Source organism: Leptosomus discolor, chromosome 2 (assembly GCF_034619465.1).
Source record: "Leptosomus discolor isolate bLepDis1 chromosome 2, bLepDis1.hap2, whole genome shotgun sequence".
Taxonomy (NCBI): domain Eukaryota; kingdom Metazoa; phylum Chordata; class Aves; order Leptosomiformes; family Leptosomidae; genus Leptosomus; species Leptosomus discolor.
The window spans coordinates 81,196,291-81,217,786 of record NC_141392.1 but is presented as its reverse complement, the minus strand read 5'-3'; the positions used below and the strand labels follow the sequence as shown (position 1 = coordinate 81,217,786).

The following is a 21,496-nucleotide window of genomic DNA, read 5'->3' as shown; positions in this document are numbered from 1 at the left end:
ATGCAACATGTTGCTGACTGTTAAGAAAAGAAAAAAAAAGAAACATAGGACAGGCTAAAAGGTAAAACCTTATAATCTATTTTATACATTCGTTATCATTGCACGTCTTGGATTGTCTATGAAAATTTTGTCACTTTGAGTTCTTCAGGATGCAGAATTCTAAACCTTCAAGCAACACTCCTTTCTAAGACCGGCTCGAGTTGTGTAAGCAAGTAGTTCTGTGTCACAGACTTGCAGTTCTCTTAATATTCTAATAACTAAACATGCTGTATAACTGTCAACCATTCAGGTGTCAAATCAAGCTGACAAATACATAGATAGATATACAAATTTCCATGATTACATCTAACATCAAAATTGTAATAGCACATTTTTCTTGTGTAAACCAAGGTATGTGAATAAAACACAAATTATGTTTTGCAGAATGAAGTATAAAAGTACACAGAACATAGAAATAGAGTGCAACAGTCTTCCAGATCTAAAGAATAGGCAGTGAGTTAAGAATAACATTTCTGTGCACAGTTAGAATTACCAAATACAGTAAGACTACAGGGGTAATACAAACAAAAAGGACATTCATAACTAACAAAAAATGCAATAGTTTCCCAAGGTAGGCTTTTGCAAATCTTTTCTAGTTAAATATTACGCCACACATGCACACTCACACAAGGCTCTGATTTTCAAATCAATTTGCATAAAAACGTACAAAAACGTTGCAGATCAAGGCCTACTTACATAATCGCAAACATTTGGCAGAATGAAAATAGCAGAAGACAGCAACAGATATATAAAAAATACTATCTTTACCTGTGCAACATATGCAGAATCTGAAATAAGGGAGAAGCTGTCCATCTCCCCTCTGCTAATATATGTTTGAAGCAGGATATTAATTTTTCCATAATTATTTTCCACACCTCCTGGAGCAGGAAGTTCACAGAAATCATTCAGTAAGGTATCCAGCTCTTCTATTTCTTCTTCTCTTACCTAAAACAAAATTATACATTATGAAGAGGCTGGAGTAATTTGATAGAAATTGTTATGATGAAATCAAATATTCCTTATAACATAGTTACATTATTCTTAAACGGAGTCTCTTGTTTTCAGAAAAAAAAAAAGAAAACAGCCGCAAACCCACATCTTCCACAATGTAGTTGATAGACCATAATTGAAACTATCTTAATAGTGACACAATTACATTTATTATTCATCACTATCTATTAGGGTTGCCATTGACATACCAAAATTTGATATGCCACAAAAATTGAATCTTCTGACCCTACCATCCTTCATCTGATGAGATTTCATTTTTTATTTGACCAGAGTAAAACCTCTGTCCATCTGGATTAGGGCAATCTTGAATTAACATTAAATGTACTCATTATAGTTACACAGTTGGCATGCGGCATAATACATTTTTAACTCAAAACTGTGAAGTACTATGATTCATGATATTAAAATTTTCACTGTTAATAAGATTAAGTCTTAATATGAGTAAAGAAAAATTCATGTCTATGGTTTGAATAATGCATAGTATTTCACATTCTAACTGATGACCCTTACATGGCAAAACCAGCATAAATCTACATATTCTTTGATTTACTGATAGGCTGTTAGTTTAAAACTTATTTAAAGAGGGTAAATGTTTGGTCCCTGCAGGGATCCAGCTGAAAGTAATTTTCATTTGGACCTGACTACCTGACATACAAAAGACCCTAAGACAACTGGGTTAAAATCCTCAACTATCCAGCCACTGGTCGTACTGGAAAGAAAAAGATAAAGGACACAACTATCACAGATGACTCCAGTGTCAGGTGAATATAATGCTCTGCTTACAACAGTGTTTCTGATAACTTTTTCTGCTCTTGCATAGCACAGTAAAGGTAAAATTCAGATCTGTATTTCAGCTACTGGTGACTTACCTATCTCGAAATAGAGATTTTTTTAAAGGCATTTATGGAGACATGATTCATATTAACAGAAGTCACAATTTGTATCACACAGAGGGGTAATTCCTGAGTTATTCTTGTGAAAATCAGTTACTGGTTTTAACATTTGGAGCTGCACAGCAAACAAATCACAAAAATCTGGAAATGATGGCGCACTGATAGCATACCATACAAACATGAGAAAGCAAACTAGAAAAACTATGCTTCAGTCAAGAAGTATCACTACTAATTTTATTACAAATACAGAAACATATCACATCATCTTTTCCATATGCTTTCTTTTTAAATATTCAATTATGCTAAATTTAGACCTAGCAAAGCAATATTACTATCATAAAAAACCCCTTCAAGCTTGGAAAACGTTGCATGTATCACTGTGAAACCTCACTGCTTATTATCTTCTATAATAGAAGAGATTACAGCAAAATAGGATTTCTCCATTAGATAAAGAGATGGTAATACTCAGACAATGTGTGCAAATACGTAAATATGTAGATGGTGAGGGATTCACACTGTCAGTTTGCAGAGCCAGGTGAATGAGAGCCAACTCTGATCTGAAAGTTGTATAATTGTGGTAAAATGGCAACGAGCCCAAGCTAATAAACCCTGTGGAGTCTGGCTCGCACCTCTATGAGATGGAAGCATGGGCAAACAAGCTCATGCCAGCTTGCAATGTATTTTCTTGTGTCCTATCTGCACACCAGGCAAAAAGGGAGGCTGGAATTGAACTGAGTGTGATAGTACAGTAATCTTCTAGCCTGTACAACCAACTCTGTTACAGCAACTCTCTAAATTTCAAATTTGAAAATGATTTACCAGAATTCATCATTCTGCTAATCTAATATTTTTTCCTGCATGAAGTATATCACAAAGTTAATTTTAGTGAGTCCTGCCTCATTTCTGATAAAGCAAATTGTTCAGGGAGGCACCTAGTAATGGTTTAAACTTCAAACAGAAAAACTATCTCATCCCTGGGTGCACCATGTCAATGGATACTTATCTTCATCTGTTAATAGCTAAGGAGCTGAAAAGTTCTTAAAAGCATTTAAAATGAATTCTCAAAAGATCCATAACTAGTTATTAAATGTGCACTATAGTTGAAGCTGAACTACATATACATTTGAGTAAGAGTATATATAGTTATTGGCAATTATGCCTACTTTGAAAACTTCTTACAATGGTGCTTAATATTTAACAAAAGCTGCGTCTGTAGATACTATTTATGGAGTGAGTACTAGAGAACTGTCTAGTTCTAAGACATATTCTTTGTACGAAAGGACACAATACCTTTATTTGTTCAAATTCTTCAGCTTTTGACACTATAGCAAGAATATCGCCTTCTGTTTTATGAGCATCGAACAATTCATTGAAAGTCTATAAAAAAAAAGAATTGATTTAACACTGAAAATAAAAATATACATATAGCACAAAGAAAGAAACATTAACCAAGATTTTAAAAGGCACGTAAGGCTAAAATGTAAGTTAGTTATCAGAAGACTCGAGTGATGCAATTTAAACAGGAACTATTTCCAGAATGACTTCTCAGCACTTTCAGAAAAATGGTCCCTCGAAACCTGGGCACCCCAAAAATCGAGACATGCAATCTACAGCTATTTCAAAAAAAGTCTAGGACATATTTGAATGAATAAATGTGTGAGACTAATTATACATACTGACAGTAAACAGTTAAAAATAATTAATACTGATTCTTCAGCTTTTGTTCAAGACACTTCCTACAAAAGAAAGGTTTAAGATACATGTGTACATCAAATCAAGCTTCCAATACTACAAAGTTTTGTATAAATGCATCTCCTTTACACGTTTACAACACAATCGGATTATAGTGCCAAAAGTTGTTTAAGGTTGGCAACGTGATAGGATTTTCATGCAGAAAAAACTTCTCTGTTATCAGATTCTATACTTGAACGTGCTATCGCACAATGGTTGCACACACTGTTGATATCAAAATGATTCTTGTAATTCACCTAAAAGAAGGCAGAGACTACAGAAATCTCAAATCTCACTTCACACCAAGTCTAATGTTTCAGTATTGCTTTATACTTAGTTTCTTTCTTCTCTATTTTCTCTCTCACCACTTCGGTAAATATGATGAAAATACATTGAACAAATCAGCTACATATTCTGTAATATCTTACAACTATTTCAGGTATAGGTTCAAAAAGAAGAAAAAAAGCCCAGAAATAGAACATTGTATTTTACCTCTATAGTATTGTATTTAATATAGTAGTGGCTTGCAGTTCTGCCTAAATCTGTTGAAGAAAAAAAGCCAGTTCGTTCTTCAAAGCGAATCATGCGGGCTTTGTCCAGTTTTCTGCCGACTTCAATTACCAATTGCTGTCTGTGTTTTTCTAGACCTGGATCCATCTAGACAAAACACACACATTTGTAGAAAATAAAAAAAAAGTGTTAAATAAATAATTCTATCGAGATAACTGAGTCACACAAAGCCAGAAATCAAATAAAGGAAGGTACAGTTATTAAGTCAAGATTTTCCTGAGATCTCACTACTAACAGTGACATTGACATTATTGACCAAAACTGTGTGTACAGGACAAAATAATCAGAATAAGATTTCTTTTACAATGTGTCAAGACTATGAATACAGTGTAGACTAATATTACTTATGAAACAGTAGCATGATTATGAAACAAATTTATATTGAAGTTTTTGAAAGTTTTAATGATGACGTAATCTTCATGAAATTATCATCACTGTATCCCTTCGCAAAAACAAAACAACTTAAGGTATCTTCTATTTATGAAAACGGCTGAAGATATACCTTGCCTGTATGTCTGACATGAGGATGGCTTTAATTGTATTTCAAACAGAATAAGCTTCAAATTAGAGGGCTCAAATGTTTACTAGCAAAAAACCTCTAACATCCCCAAAAGCTTTGGGAATGTCAGCTGGGATATGCTAATTACTGAGTTATAGATGTACCATATGAATATGTTAAAAGCACACAGGGAGTTTGCTGTGCCCAACACCACTTCTATTCATATCAAAGTTCAGGAACTTGGATGTTTTATTCAAGTAATCATGCACATTATTTCGTTAGTACATATAAGGCTGGTCAAAACTCCCATCTGAGTGGGACTGCTGTATAATCGTGTGTGTCCACATTGTGCACCTGGGATACCCAGATTGACAGGGATGAGTGAAAAAGGATTCATAAGCATGTTAACCCTCTGGTATATGTGCACCTGAGAGATGGCTTTAATTACACAAGCAATGATTAGTCACCAAATTTGAAAAGACTGAAACTTTGCTCTAGTTCACAGGCAGCATTCTTATTTCAGGGCTTCTATAGTTCAAATTTCATACAGAGTAAGTCATACCAGACCTCTTGGTAAATCTGCACCAGAGATATATGACCAAGACTGCAAAAAAGGAGCAGGCTTTAAGAACTGCTGTGCCTTGGTTTGCTCTGTTTTTCCCTGGGCCAGGATTCAGTTTCATCTTTGTGCTGAAGTGCTTCATCTCATGTTCAGTGAAGCTGCAGACAAACACAGCGATCTCCACAAAGCAGCTGCAAGACTAGTTCCTAGTATTTCCTGTCTTTGCCAGTTACTCTGAAGCTGTTTTTCCTTAGTTATGGCTTGCCTTAGTTTTAAGTCAAAACCTAAGATGGCAAAGGTCTAGAGTGCTTTTCTCAATAGTAAGTCATGCATTGAGGTCAGATTTCAGAGCAGAGGTGGACAAAAAAGAAAAAGTGATCAGGATGCCAGATGTTTAACATTTCTTAAAACTAAAGAGGGGAAAAAGAATTAAAAAAATATCAAAACACTTCCTATTCCTTTGGCAGTCCAAATTACCTGCCAATCTTTTGCCTTACATGTAAAAAAAAGCTAAAGCTGTAACAGTAGACTAACATTATTTTACAAATACAAAGGTTTTAACTTTAAAGAAAGGGTCACCAACTTGAAAAGGCTGTGAAACAATATTCTAGTCTAGAGAATCCACGGTTAGCACCGTTCTTGTTGAATTTGCACAAATAGAAATCTCAGAGTAAAAGATCCAGCCTAGAACAGCTTTAAGACATATTCTTAAAAACCAGCCTTGGCAGGTCCACAGCAAGAAACTGAGTAGGTCTGGAGTATACACATGGAAATTTGAGAATGCATGATAAAGTACATTATTATTAACATTGTTTTCTTTAGCTGAGAGAAGTCTTGGGGTTAAGGTCCTCTAACTTTTATAGATGTTCTAAACTTGAACATATAAAAACCTTTGCTTAACTGTTGGAACACAAAAGAGTGGAACCAAAGAGAGGAGAAAACAGACAAAACAGCCACCTTTCCTTTGGAACCCCAAAAGGATGAGAAAATGCCTAATTCATATCACAGGCTCACTAATACTACACTCACATTTGCTCCACTTTTTCCTTCTACTTTTTCTTTCTTCTTGCTGCTCATCATAAATTTTGGCCATTTTCCCAACTCAGTAAAAGATATTACTGGTGCTTCTGGCAAACAACTTGAAAAGTCACAAATCAAAGCAGTGGGCCTGGAGTAGCCTACCTCTGGGCATAGCCCAGAAACAGGCTAGGTGGGGAGCAGTAATATCCCAGAGGCAACACATGGCGTGCAGAACATGTTGATGCACGGCAGGTGCATGCTTGCTCTGGTCTCCCTATGCAGTGCAACACACTACTTTTATGCGGACAGGCTGGACCTTTTGTGCCCTAAAGTAATTACTGGATGTGGTGAGTGCCTGTGGAAAGGGAAAGGAGAATGAGTTTGCATCTTCTCAGCCCCACCGAACAGCTGGGGAGTGTGACCCACGATGGTTATGCAGATATATGGATTCTGAAGGGGTAATGTTGACTGTCATCCAAAACGTGAGATAGAAATTGGCAGGCTGCAATATTACCAAGAAATAATAAGATACCAATTATGAAAATTGGATACCTATAACCAGAACAGAAGGACTAAAACGGCGTAAGTGAGCAAATCTGTGGTTATGCCTGCATCTGGCACTATACCATCCATATACTGTCTGTAACACAGTAGCTTTAAAGTTTAAAACTGGTTTATCTAGAAAATAAGGGGACTGGCACTGGTTTTGCTCCTATGTGAATGGATAACACTTCAAATTGGTACAATTTGTTATTGCCTTAACACAAAAATAGGAATGTGTATTATTAGCACATCAAACCAGGAGGAGTAGAAAGAAGGTCAGTGGCAGGAAAAGACAAGTGCTGGCAATCTCCACTTTCTCAGCAGCTGAATAAAAACACAAAAGCAAGGGGAGGGGGAGGAACTCCTCTTTATTAGTCTTTAAATTTATAAGAAGTATTTCTGTTAGTGTTTTACTACTTTTTTTTCCATCAGTTATTACCACCATGGTTGCACATCTTTTAATGTAAAATTTGTTAATAACACTGGTCAAAAGTACTTGATGAAAACTAAAAAGAATTTATAGGAATTGAACAACAACATTCTTCTCACTAGCAAAGCAATTTTTACTTTTAATTTATCTATTACTTTGTGATTTGTGTTATATACTGTTAAATTAACATATGGTAATGTACTGTAAGGCTTTTTATAGAAAACAGATTTGAGCTGACCAGAGGTCTAAAGGTGTCTGCAGAAGCTTGCTTAAACAATAGCCTACCTACCTCCACTGCAGCTTCCACTATCAGACAGAAAAGCTATCAAAAAATATGACCTGAAATATATCCCCATGTTACAATGACCAAAACAAGTGCTGCTCACAATATCATGACAAATTATGAAGTCACAAAACAAATTCAGAACATGTGAAATAAACTGCAGTTACTCGTGACAGTTTCAGCAGCATTAGCCTCAATTACCTGTGTCCAGACTATGTTAACATTAAATGCTTATAAACAGCTGTACAGAAAAAAGTAAGAAATTTAGATAATCTGTGAACTATGAAACTTCCTAAAAATTACAGATAATGAAAAAAACTTGAAGAAAAACTTCTGTAACTGTGCTCTGATTTATATGCATGGAACACTTGTAAAAATCAACAAAAAAAACCCTCAAAACAAATGAATAAAATATCTTATAATTACTAAATTATAAGAAAGGAAAAATAACCCAATTAAAATATTATTTTATAATTTATAAAATGTCATGGGATGAAACATTCTAAAACAAAAGCTGGTGATGGCTGAGAGGAAAGCATGCAACTCAAGAATGCTTTATTTTATCATCTATATCTAGCTTACAAAACTGAAACAGTGACAATAGGCTAAGTTACAGCAACTGTCTGATAAGAATAAATGTCCTTTGGAGCATAACTTGACCAGTTAAAGATGTATTTTCATGTGAACAGAAGGGGCCTCTTAATTTAGTGTTAAAAATACTCTGCTACAGAAAACATCTTCCTTTTCCTAAGCACTTTAAAAGAATTGCTGATGTCAGGATAAGTAGAAATAGCAAATATTTATCCCTACATCAGGGAAGGATTAGAGACCCAGAACAGGTTACAGATTTTTTTAAAATGCCTTTTATACCTGATAAGCTTTGTGACTGATGCCATATACTAATGGATTTGCTCTCATCCGTACATAAAGGTAAGTGTAACTTATCCACTTTACTGCTTCTTCCACATTAGTTACTGTTCCAAGAGCAATCTGGAAATAGGAAAAGAGACAAAATTAAATATATGTGTTACAGCTGAATATAAGTATTTGGCTGAATACATATGGAATTCAGAGCATTAGCACTAGATTAAAGAAAGTGTCAGTATGTTTCCAACTTAAATTATTGAAAAATAATCATAGGACAATAACTTGAACCATTTACACATCTTCTTCTTATGAACATCTTATAACATGGTATGTTCTGTGACATAATAGTACAATTACAGCGACTCACATGATTTTTCCTGCACCATATTGCTTTTTACAATTATAAGACAATACTAAGCAAGCTCGTTACAAAACCAACCAAACAAAAAAAGACAAACAAACCAAAACAATTCTTCAGCGAATGTGCTCAGGGTAATTTGAAGAAAAGCACCTTTCAAAAAAAAATATATCTACATTTAAAAGATTAATTTTTCATACCAATGTAAAATCACTTTCTGGTTCAAGTCCTAAACCAAAATGATACCGAGAATGTCATACTTGACAACCTATTTAAACACAGGTTTAACAAACACTTTTCTCCTTTTGTAACTGGGCAAGTCAAGCATACAGGTACCTGCTACATTTTTGTTATATCAAAACATAATAAAATTGAATTGGTAATATGCATATATCTATAAAAAATATTTAATTATTTTACGGGGCTAAATCAGACATATCAGAACTTTTTTTTTTACTAATTCAGTAGTTTTCTCATCAAATTATCTACCACACACACATTTTTACTAGATAACTTCAGCTCTATTTTGTATTGGTTACATTCATGAGAAGCATTTTAACGCTTAATTCTAGTTAACCTGATTCTTTACCAGGAGAATTTAATATTTACTGCATGTCCCATGAACAAACATTTTTTGGTTGTTGCTCGTTGTTTAAAACCAAATTCTTGTGATCCGTTACTACATTTTTAAAGTTATTTTTGTTTTATTGGTGTTTGTATTTCATATAAGCATTCCACATGACTTGGCAAAAATTAAAAAAACCCTATATAACTGTAAGTGATTTCATATGCATGTTCAGATCTAAGCACCTAAAACTTAATAATGTAGATATTCTTTTTGAAATAACATAAATATGTAGCCAAAAATAATAACGCAAACCAAATCTGCCTTGAGTTAAAATAACTTAAAACCAGTAAAACATTGTTGATATCAATGACTAATAGCATGGAGTAACCCCAAGTTTTGTCTCACATATTTTTCAAGTGATATTTTGTTCTTAAACAGTATAAGGAGGTCGGGGGAAGCCCCATTGTGTCATTTTTCAAAGTATATAGCTACGTAATGCACTGAAGTAGCTACAAAAGCATTCAGTTCTTCATAGACTGCTAAAGAAAAAACATCTAACACAGCCCACAGGTTACTATTACTCAATTTGCAACGCAGGTTAATTTCAGTGTTCGGTTTCTTTCCGTGATTCAAGTATCTTTTAGTACTCAACTTGAAATATCATAACAACATAGTCCAATAGTAACATTTTCCCCCAAACAACCACTTTCACAATCACGAAAACACAAAATTCTCATTACCAAGGACAGTAAAGTCTGACAACTAAAAGAAAAAAAACCAAACCACATTTTTTTTGTCCCATTTGTTCCAGTATCTGACTGTATTACTTAAAAATTAATTATTTTCATAAGTTTAAAGTAAAACTGAAGGGAAAAAAAAGTGATTATGAAAGACAGTCGGGCTTCAGATATGGTACTGAAATCTAATACTACGCTGTCCTTCCTCCCCCAGCTTCAATGAATATTCACTGAATAGTATGCAGATACAAAAAAAGGCAACTTCTAAATATTTGCTGCCATCTAGTGTTCAAGTAAAGTTCTTATGGATTGTTTGAAAAGTACTTTTGTCAAAACAGTATGAGTGATGGAAGTTATTTTATTAACACAAACACTTAAGAGTAATTATGAAATAGATGATTTTAAAAATTAGGAGAGGACTTCTGTTAAGAACTAGGATGTGTAGTATTCATAAAAATCAATAAATAGACAAAGTGGTATTTATTACAATAAAATAATAAAATATTCTATATGTTCCAGTGTTTTCCCAACCATGATTTAGGTATTTTATTACAGATGGAATAATCAATGAGTAGAAATACTTACTATGTTGACATTGTACTGTCTGATTGCACCAGTCATCACAAAGCACATTTTTAAAAAATTGTTCAAATACAAATAATTGTGTTGCACTCACAAAATGAAAACTTGAGTACTGCCTTAATCCAACTCTTCGTGCTCTTTTCAATGAAAAAAATCAGCATCACAAATTTTCAACTAATTGTTAAATGGCTGATGTTACCATCACTGAGTGATATTCTTAGTAGTCTGTGTTTTCACTAATAATTTTTTTTACAAATGCTATCCCACAGACTTTATCAAGTTGAACAGTATTTCAGGAGGAGTTTTTGATTTTCAAGTAAGTGTAAACAGATTTAAGTAGCACAGCTTTTTGGGGATAGTTTTTAAAAAATGAAGTTTTTCTCTCTGATATTTCTATATAGTTTAGAAAAGGGCGCAAAAATATTACTGAAAATATATACTGTATGTGTAACATAATATAAAATCACATAATTTACTGTATTTTTTATACAAGAATGTTTAACTGCTATTATAGCTGCATCATTGAGTCAGATTACACAGATGAAAAATTTCTATATATGAATCAAATATTTGTTGTTAAGGTAAGAGAGCAAGGAATCTTTCTAACAACCTAATAACCAATTTTCTCTTTGCTTTGGAAACCATTTGAATTATCATTTCAGCATCTGAGGTAATTATGGTCTTATTCCTGTATGGCTTTTGAAATGATTTCTTGGTGCTACTAGAATTGTCCCAAGTGGGACAGAATCTCCTCCAGTCACACGTGGCCAAAGGACTATCTATAAGTACAACTGAACTACATCAGAGTTGTCATTATCTGTTAACTCCAAATAACTTGTATATCATCTGGACCTAGCAGAAGAAGGTGAGGAGAAAATGGATGAGGTTGCTGGTCTTATGCAGGTCAGGTCAGGCCCTGGGGCCCTGGACACCCAGGAAGAAAACTTCAGTTCCCTCCAGCCTGTGCTTTGCCCCATACCCAGATGAGCTGTTCAGTCACCCAGCTCCTGAGCAATTTTTTCAGAAGGGCTTTGAAGGAATTCTGCATCTCTTCTGAGAACTACAATAGTTGCCCACTCTTTCAAGGCAAAAAAAAAGATTAAGAGGTTTGTCCAAACTAAACTAAACAAGTCACCACCTTTTTCATTCCTGGCTTCAAAACAAAATCATAATAAATGCAAAGACAGGCACACCTCCTGGGGAAGGCATACCTACTACCTGGCACTGCAAATCCTCTCAGTTTTAAGCTATCTGGGGAAAGGCATCGTCCCAGCAACAAGCTGGGGTCCAGCTGTGGATGTCAGGGAGGGCTCTATCAGGTGGAAACAATTAGGAAAGGAATGGTGACCTACATTGTATGAGCTATTGATGATAGTTCCCAGCTAAGTTAAAGTTTATGGTCTAATTAAACCACATCCCCTGCATCTTATCTTTCTTCCTGTATTTCCAGAAAATACAGCCGTAGGTATTTTCTGTTTGCCAGCTGGTCAACTGACCCAGGACTTGCTCCTCTTGACTAACCACCCTAACCAGCTGTTTATTTTATTCCTTTTTACATTCCATTAGGCTCAGTGGCACAACTTCAGCAGAAAAAGAAAAGGGCATCTCCATGCCTATTTGGATCAGCAGTGACCATTCACTCTTCTGCTTATTTTTAGAAGAAAAAAACCCCGAAACCAACCAAAAACTCAAAACAAATCTGCAGGAGAGAATTCTCAGTGGATTGAGGTGCTGAAATACATGTTCAAAGCCTTAATTTTGGTGTCGACTCAATGAAGTTGGGTGTATTTCAGCTTTTCTCACTCTGTAGCTTTCATAAGAACAAATGCACTGGGACATCAAAGCCAGCATGTCTCTGAGATTAGCTAACAGCAAGTGCTGAAGGGCAGAAGGCGGCAATGAGAAGCAAGATTTCTCCCAAATTCTTAAATTCTTACTGCATCTCAAGGTCTTTAGTTAAAGGTATTGCATTTGCACTTGATATCTTTTAATGGATTTTTATTCCGGTTTTGTACAGTTTTTCAACTACTCTAACTTTTAGATACAGCTCCCTGCAGCAAACAGTTCCATAGTCTAACCACCCAGCTGGCATCCTTTTGTGCTTTCTGAACCTGCTACTGACTCATCTCAGCCAGTATTTCCTGATTCTTGTCTCAGGAGAGATGCAGTCTTTTGCCATGTCATTCATTACTTCATGACACCCTGTTATATAAACTCCCATGTGTCTTTGTTGTCGCCTGACACATGCAGGTAAGCTAGCGTGTTTCTTTCACAGAAGCTGATCTATTTCTTTGCACATTCTCTCTGAAAATTTTCTGCTTCTAGAAATTTAATTTTGGAATGGGAATTAGAAATACCCTAATTTTTTTTTTGCATCATTGCCCAAATTTTCTCACCTGTACCACATAAGCCTAGGTAAAAAATTGAAGGCTCTGGATTCCACTTAGTGATTGTGTGACTAGGATTACATATTGTATTATCCCAAATATGCAAATCATTGCCTCATTCTTACCACCTACCTATTTCTGCCAAGAGACCTGGTCTAGATAAAAGCACCTTCATATTCTTGTGGAAACATGGCGTCTTCCTCTATTTCCAACTGCTGCCTTCATTTTAGTAGTAGTTCTTTCAGCTACTGATCTGTCTATAATAAATTAAGAATTTAACAGTGCTTCTGGCCTTTAATTGGTTTCTCTTTACAACTACCGCATAATCATTTGGATTTCCTGAACGACTTGTAACAAAACCAGACTCTGCTCCTAAAATATGTTGTTTTATTATGTATCAGTGCAGATTTCCTGGTGCTGACAATATGCTTTCTTATGGCAAAGATGACAGTGGTAATCAACATACTGTCTAGACTGCTGTAACTAATCAGTCAGTAAACACATATTTTGTCTCCTTATAGTGCTACTGTTACTGCCAGAGGGACAGTGTCTATAAAAGATGATCAAAACTGAATGTACTTCCTAAGACTATCTACTGGTCTATGTGATGCCATATGTTCTAAAATGTATTTATTTTTTTCAGAATGCCGCAGCCTATGGAATAGTCATCTCCAGATAAACATATCAGTTTCTAAAACACCTGTACCCTTCTCAGAGGATTCCACTTAGATCAAGTCTGCATAGACGTAAGTTTAGACTGACTCCAATTACAGAAAATGATTGTTACTGTCCAAAAAACCTAACACAATAGCTCCTTGTGACTGCTTATAGTATTGATTACATGTAATTTGACTGGCACTAATTTTTCCTGCATGTCATGACAGAAGGATAAGCAACATCACACATTGCAGATGACAAAAAAATGGTGGTTTCATGCCCTTGTTACTCTTGCTTTTCAGCATTTTCCATTGCTTTTCTACTAACAACCATTTATCACAGCAATTAACAAAATTGAGTGCACCTTCAGCTGCTGTAACTCTTCTGCAGCCACAGAATCTTCAGCAACTTAAAGCCATGAATATTCTGTTATTTTCAGATAACACTACCATTACATAAAATCTGTATAGTTCTGTCTAAACTAGTTTGTCAGGTTTCTGCACTTTTCCCCAAATCCCAAATCCTGTGGTAGAACTGCTGCACTTAGAAGTAGTTTTTATTGCACTGTACATCACACACTTCCTATATACCTTTGGTTGGATAAGTTCAGATGAATACCTCCTACAAAACAGAATTATTTTTCTACTCTATTTTTTTTTCTTCTTTAGTTCTACTATTTTTAACAGGGCAGGAGGTTTAACTTAATTTTACACCTTCAACGTATCCACATTATTTTTGCAGCATCTACCAGCAATATTTTTCAGAGCACTACTTGGATACGTGATTACTGTTTAAAAGTCACTAAATTCCTATTGATATTTCCTCTACTTCTGGAAACAATTTCAGTAATGTGTACACATTTGAAAAGAAACTACTTAGCAGAAATACATTAATTCCCTGCACAAAGAAATCCTTCTCTTTTTAGGCAAAAATCTAAACAAAGCTTCATAAGTAAGATTGTTTTTATTGTTGTCAGTGTAATGCAAAACTGCTGCAACAGATTTTTGTCTTTCGGACAATTTTTAGTGTTTCATAATTACTGCAGACATCATTATTCTAAGCTCACAGAGCCCTTTCTCCCTTGAATGTCTTGCTTTTTGATACTTTTTTTTCCTCTTCATTAAGTACCCATTTGGACATAGTCAGCTGGTGCTAGAGAATGGTATTTACCTTTCCAAGTATTCAGTGATTTTTTTTTTTTTCCCCCGAACAGTTTTTAAGCTAGTAGAGTGCTTACTATTAAATGCAGGGGGAAAAAAGGGAAGATACTACTGCCTTTAAAAACTGCTGTTAAAATCACAAGCATGAGAAAAATTAAAATTGTTTTGTATTCTAACAATCAACCAGTCTGTTCCACCTGCAGTAGTTTTTTTGGTGCTAACTGCACCCAAGTCAATGTCAGCAGCACTTTGGTACCTTAAGTGACTATCTACAGAAACATACAAGCAGACATTTGCTACATTATAAATATTTTGTTAAGCCATTCTAAAAACTTCCTGTGAGATAAATACCTAGGACATAAAACTAAGAATTTGCAGTCTGTGGAAAAGGAGGAATGGGAGAAGAATCCTGAAGTGTAACCATAACCAAATACATCTTTTCTTTGATACTGGAAATAGTATTACTTTTAGAGTTTAAAAAACCTTCTTTTTCCATGTAAGAAGTTCAATGAATGTAAATTCACTTGTCCCCTCAAAAAAGCCCCAAAACCAAAACCAAATCCCCCCTTCCTTTAAGCTTGCATCTAACAATCACCTCTGCTTTCTGGCCTTCCTGGAAAATTCGTGCATTTTGGAACTACAGCTCAGATCAGAGGAACAACATGCTGCCCATTAAAACCTCTCTCTCTCTCTGCAGAATATTACACATTGAAAACTAATAGCTTACGTCTCATACTTTCCTAAATAAGCAATCTCAGCTGAAAGGAAAGAAATAGGACTGGAGCTCCTGGTTCATCAAGTCAAATCTTCTCTTGCTCGTATGCAATCATATCTTCCATACAAATACTATCACTTATTACAAAATCTTCACCACAGAAAAAAATTGGGCTTCTTTTATCTCCACTACTGCTATAAGACTGTTCCAGATCTTGTATTTCAGGCAACCTCACTTATGAGCAGGGTGATTAATTCTTCTACTGGCATTGGTCAAAGTTACCTGGTTTTCTTTTTCTTATTCACTTCTAGTTCCGACTAGTTGTAGAGAGCTGTCTCACCTCCTCTGAAACCTTCTTTTCCTAAGCTAATGAACAAGATTTTTTAGGGTATGTCAGTAAAGCATTTTCCCCATAGAAGCTAGCTTTTCTGCTGGAGCTCTCTGGAAGGAATCCTTGAGATTCCTGGTATAATTGAGGTGGGCACACCAGCACATCTACACACCTTCTAGACAATTTGGAGCAATAAGACCAAGCCTGAAAAAACAGCAGCATAAAGCCATGACATTTGTTTTTCATAGTATATAAATAGCAGAGATCTCCTCTGACCCAGTTCACAACAGGTGCTTTTTATTCCATTGTCTTTGTAATTCTCTCCTGACCTGACAGCCTTCTGTGAGAGGAGAGGCCTAGATTTCTAACATTAAAATTAAAAAAAGCAGAAAAATAAATCCTTTGCTGTGACAGAAAAAATACCCAACTTTTTTTCCTTGTCTACCTCATGTATCTCAAGAAAAAAAACAAAGCTGTTCTATGAAATCTGGCTGGATTCTTTCCTAGTTAAAAGGTACACAGTATACCAGGACCAGATCTCTCTCTCCCCTAACTTCTTGGGGTGCTGAACAAAAACTACAGGTAAGCCCCACACTCACAGTGACTTTAGGATTTAAATTATTACTGCTAATGTGTAAATTGCTACTATCCAATTTTAAATAGCTGAATATCCATCCAGTTCCATTTAGAGAACATTCACAGGTGTCTATCTCCAGGAATATAAAAGTGTTGTCAAAAGGAAATGGTTGAGAGCGCTCCACCTGCAAGCATGCCTTCCATTTAGTTTTTCTTTCTCCATTGTGGTTGGTAGAAAAAGGGATGGAAAAAGTGCAAATGGCACTTTTTCATCACATTTGTGTCTCATGTTCTGGGGGAGTTCAATTTCTCTCTCCCTCCTTGTACTCAGACCACTCCAGAGCCTTGAGGTAAAGAGGAGTAGCTGTGAGTGCAGACAGGTGTCAATATTTTCATTTCCCCACATTCGTTTCTGGAAATACTTGGAATCTTATTCTGCTTCTGATATGTGACTGTACTTGAGCAGAGATTTTTTTCCTGTTAACAGGAACTGAAGAAACAACTCGTGAGACCCCCTTAAAAGAAAAAAAGACCAACCAAAATCATGAATGATCAAACCTAGTCATTTGTAAAAATCAAGGAATGAATCTTAACATTTTAAAAGGTCACTATATCAATTTTTGCTCCTTTCCAGAATTTCCTTTTAAAATTATTATTTATGATTGAATAATGCAAAGATTTTAAAGTAATGAAAAGGTAAAAAAACCCCAGAAATATGTAAGAATTATACAGATAAAACAGAACAAGCATCACAAAAACCCAAGACTATTCCTAACAGACCAAATACATTTCACATTTTTCAAAGGTATAATCAGTTTCAAGATGTCACTGGACATTTCAGTTTAGCTGAACTCCTTTATTTTTATTGAAAAAAACATTTGGTGCCTTTGAAAACCAGTATTTTTCATTTAAGCATCTTCAAATTTCTGAGGTTTCCTTGTAAAAAGTGTCTGTGTGTACATAGATATTTTCAATTGGTTAATACAATAGATAACTTTTGAATCATTATATTTTAATATGACAGAGGTCAGTACTCTCAATACAACCACAGCATGTTCAGAGAAGATGCATTTTAAGATTTAAACTGAAGCAAACCGGAAACTTGCTTTTTATAATGAACCAGTTCGATTTAAAAGAGAACAAAGAGAAAAGTTCAAGCCAAGTACGTTATTCTTCTTATATTGCAGTCAACCATGTGAAGCAAGTTTGTTTATATACAGACAGACATGCTTTAATTTTTTTTTTTTTTTTTCAATTTGCAGTTACTAAATTCTAATAAAGCACTTCTGGTTAAAAGGTAAAACCTGTGTTTCTACATACAAGTTTTATCTTAACGGTATTTTGACCCTCCATACTATTTTTAATACCTACTACCTTTTGTAACAGACACCCAACATTCTCACATGTGTAACAGTTCACTCCTCTTAAACATACACACTTACAGACTACCAGTAATAACAGAATTTCCATTTTAGGTATTTTAAGTGTGACAATATTGCATTTTTGTTTAAAATAATACTAATCCTTTAAAGTTTACTAGTTTCTCTAAATGAATCAAAGGTTACCTCTGCATTTAGGTTGTCTGCAAGGCTTTCAAGAAACTGGCTTTCAATTGGATTCTGCTGAGTAAGAAGAGTCAGGTAATGACTGAGTTTATCATGAGTTGTAATAATGACGCCTTCTCCGAATTTGTCAAACTGAGGCCGACCAGCTCGACCAAATATCTGCATGACATCTAAAATTCCAAGGTCAACAAAGGATCCTCTTTTTGCAGCATATATTTGTGTTCCCTGGTTGAGGAAAAGTTAATAAAAATTAACATAAATACACATGAATATAATCCTGATGAGCTGAATACTGAAATTAGGCAAATATAGCATGATTTCAGAAGTGTACTTTAACTAATCCTTTCATAATCTTTGATATATTTAAATCTTTACTATACAAACCAGACTCCCACTGGAGAGAATCAGTTTAATGAGATATAAATAACATTTCAAGTCAATCAGATATTTCCCCTCCAGGCCCAAAACCCACAATAAAGATCTTGCTATCTATGCCTCTTTACAGATTTCTTTTAAGATAGATACCCATATGCAGAGCAATGGAAGCTCTTACCTTAATAACAACAGCGTGAGCAGGAAGATTGACACCCCAGGCGAGCGTAGCTGTACAAACTAGGACTTTGATATGTCCGTTGGCAAACAAGTTCTCAACCAAACTTCTGTCTTGCCGCAGCATTCCTGCATGATGAATACTAAATCCATCTGGAAACAGCTCACGTAACTGCTTATTTCTGGATCTCTGTACCTAGAATGGACAAGCATAAAAATTAAATTCACTTCTAATTACAGTACAAGAAGCATTGAACTAAAAAAATTACAGGAAGAAAAGGTAACATTAAGAGTCAAACGAAAGAAACAATTTCTATTAAAGCCAAACTTTTCATCAATGCCAATATGTCAAGATTTTCTATAAATTAATTTGACTTGTATTCTTACTTTCCACAGAATACACTTAATTGTTTAAAAGAATCCTTTTATAAAAATATAGCTTCACTTAAACAGAGATCTAAATTTACTGATAACCAGTATGAACACTGAAACTGAAGAACTAACATATTGCTTTTCCTGAAAAGCAACTCTTTCAGACCATGCAGACAACTAGGACACACTTAAGGCAGCAGGCCACACAGTATACTTAAAATTAAGGAGGGGATACCCTTCCCCACCACTAGTCATTGCATCAGCTCAGCACAGTGTGGATTAATAAATTCATAGAATGGAATCAAACTGTTCATCTACCGCTCATTTTTACCTTCCCTATGTGTAGGAGGCTGGGATCTCAGTCTGCAAAACCTCTGATCCTCCAGCCTACCACTGCGTACGAGGTCTGTCTCCCTTATTTCTGGGTGCTAGCTTTATCATGCTTCACCTAAACTGAATATTGACTCAAAAGTTATGAAAAACTAATACACTTCCCTTCCAAACACTGAACACTGAAACTCCAGTTGCTTTGGAGCGTGTCTTCCAGAAGTAACAGGGAAGGAAAAAAAAGAAACCCAACCACTTAAAGAAGAAAGCCAAACCACCAGAGTTCATACTGGTTTAGCCCAACTGGCACAGTTTTCTTTCTGTTCAGAAACCAGGCTTTGGGCTAAAGCTCAACTATCACAAAAAGTACAGCTCTTACATTACAATTGAGATGACAGGAGGAAAGGCACAGTAACCTTGTTGTAAACTGGAATAAAGGACCTTCAACCAAGCTTATATGGGCTTAAATATAAGGTCAGAAAGCATGCTGTACAGAATCTCTTTACCTTCACCCCCGGCTACTGGTTTCTCAGATCATGTTTCAATGTCCCTGATTTGCCACAAACACCTCTGATTTTCCTCCCATCTCTTCCATATTCCTAACTGCTGCACTCACTGCCTTTCAAAATTGATCGCTGCTGAACATGACACCAGGAGGGTTGTGGAAATGATGACTCTAATCTTTCCCTAAAACAGATTTCTTTATTATCTTTGTCAGCAGAGATTCTCTAATTTTTCCATAGATCACGGGAGAGTTAAATATTTTTTGACTATCACTGTATTTTCAGCCCTGTATATTATAGTGAAATAATTCTAAATAATTCTAGATGATGATCATGATAACAACAACAAAACCAATAATATTATTTTTAAATCTTCACAGTTAATAGTACCTGACACACAGCTGCTAAAAGTTGACGTATGGGATACAGAGTGGGTAAAGCAAAGCAAAATACGGTTCACAGTACTGGCATATTGCCAAACATGAACAATAAATCTCTGCAAACACAGAAATAAATAGGGAGATGGGAATGCAATTATGAAGGATGACATGAAAAGAAGAATATTGTAGGAAAAACATATTTCTCAGCTTCACAATTATCCAGCTTCTCAATATCTGATCTTTCCTGCTTTAGCAGTAATTATTTACTATTCATTTAAAGGAAATCAAACTCAGCTTTTCACCACACATTATTTTTTGGCAAATTTAATTAACTGCTGTAGTGCTTAAAGATGAATAAAAAAGAAATTGAGAAAGTGGCAGTGTAGTTCATGAAGCTTATTCTTTATGAGCTAGTGAATGGAAACAAATATTTCATAAAGAACACAAATGCACCAACGTTTGCATTTTTAGTTTATCAACCACAAATCTCACAGAAGGCAGGGATGTGGAAAATTCACTTCAGCTGCAAATCTGAGAATAAATGTGACACAGAAATTTGGATTGACCTTGATAACATTCAGAATTTGGTGTAAGCATTTAACAATGTAATTAGCTTTTGTCTTAAATAAAGCAAATCTTCCTATGTGATAAGACAAGCATCAGAAATTTCACTTTTTTAGTAGAGCTTGTTGTATTGGTCACATGTCTATTTTACAGGTATTAAAATAACTTTTCAAAAAGCACGATTATTCAATATAAAAGATTACACTTTAAATATTACAATCTGTAGCTGAAAAAGCCAAATCTTGTTCTCAGATCTCCACAATTTAAAAATTACATACCTTCCTCTGCACCCTGATTGCTTATTACTAATGGGAAACTCAGAAGAGTAAAATCTCATACTGTATATGGAAAGAAACTACTTGTTTACAGTTTTAGGAACTACAATTTCATCTATTTAGAGAAAGGAACTTGTGCATATAGGAAAAAGGAGGAGGAAGGGGAAAGGTTTGTGACAGAAAACACATTAAGATATGGAAACGCTAGTCTGACTATAATTCAACTACTTAAGCTTAAGATTAATCAGCCATTTAAAAATACAATGAAGTAACTAAAATTTACAGTTACACTTGAGAAAATAAAATAAAAAAATAAGTCGCAGTGGTGGCTTGGAAGACTGCTCACACAGCATATCCTTTAACAGCAACATATTTGCAAACAAGCCTTCTAAGCTCTTGTGCTACTGGATTGTATGGTTATTCTACTAAATCTGGATTTTGA

At 35.0% G+C, this 21,496-nt stretch overlaps 1 protein-coding gene across 2 annotated transcripts in view; it reads right to left on the bottom strand.

The window, feature by feature from the left end:
* Window positions 1-21,496, bottom strand: part of ASCC3 (activating signal cointegrator 1 complex subunit 3) — a 270,966-nt gene that overhangs the window by 84,883 nt on the left and 164,587 nt on the right. For both annotated transcript variants that reach the window (XM_086482448.1, XM_086482447.1), the window contains exons 14-19: window positions 18,638-18,829; window positions 18,085-18,309; window positions 8,452-8,571; window positions 4,167-4,331; window positions 3,234-3,320; window positions 808-984 (exon numbers count right to left, since the gene is read on the bottom strand). In XM_086482448.1, coding sequence (XP_086338574.1) covers window positions 808-984; window positions 3,234-3,320; window positions 4,167-4,331; window positions 8,452-8,571; window positions 18,085-18,309; window positions 18,638-18,829 — 966 coding nt within the window. The remainder of the gene's footprint in view (window positions 1-807; window positions 985-3,233; window positions 3,321-4,166; window positions 4,332-8,451; window positions 8,572-18,084; window positions 18,310-18,637; window positions 18,830-21,496) is intronic.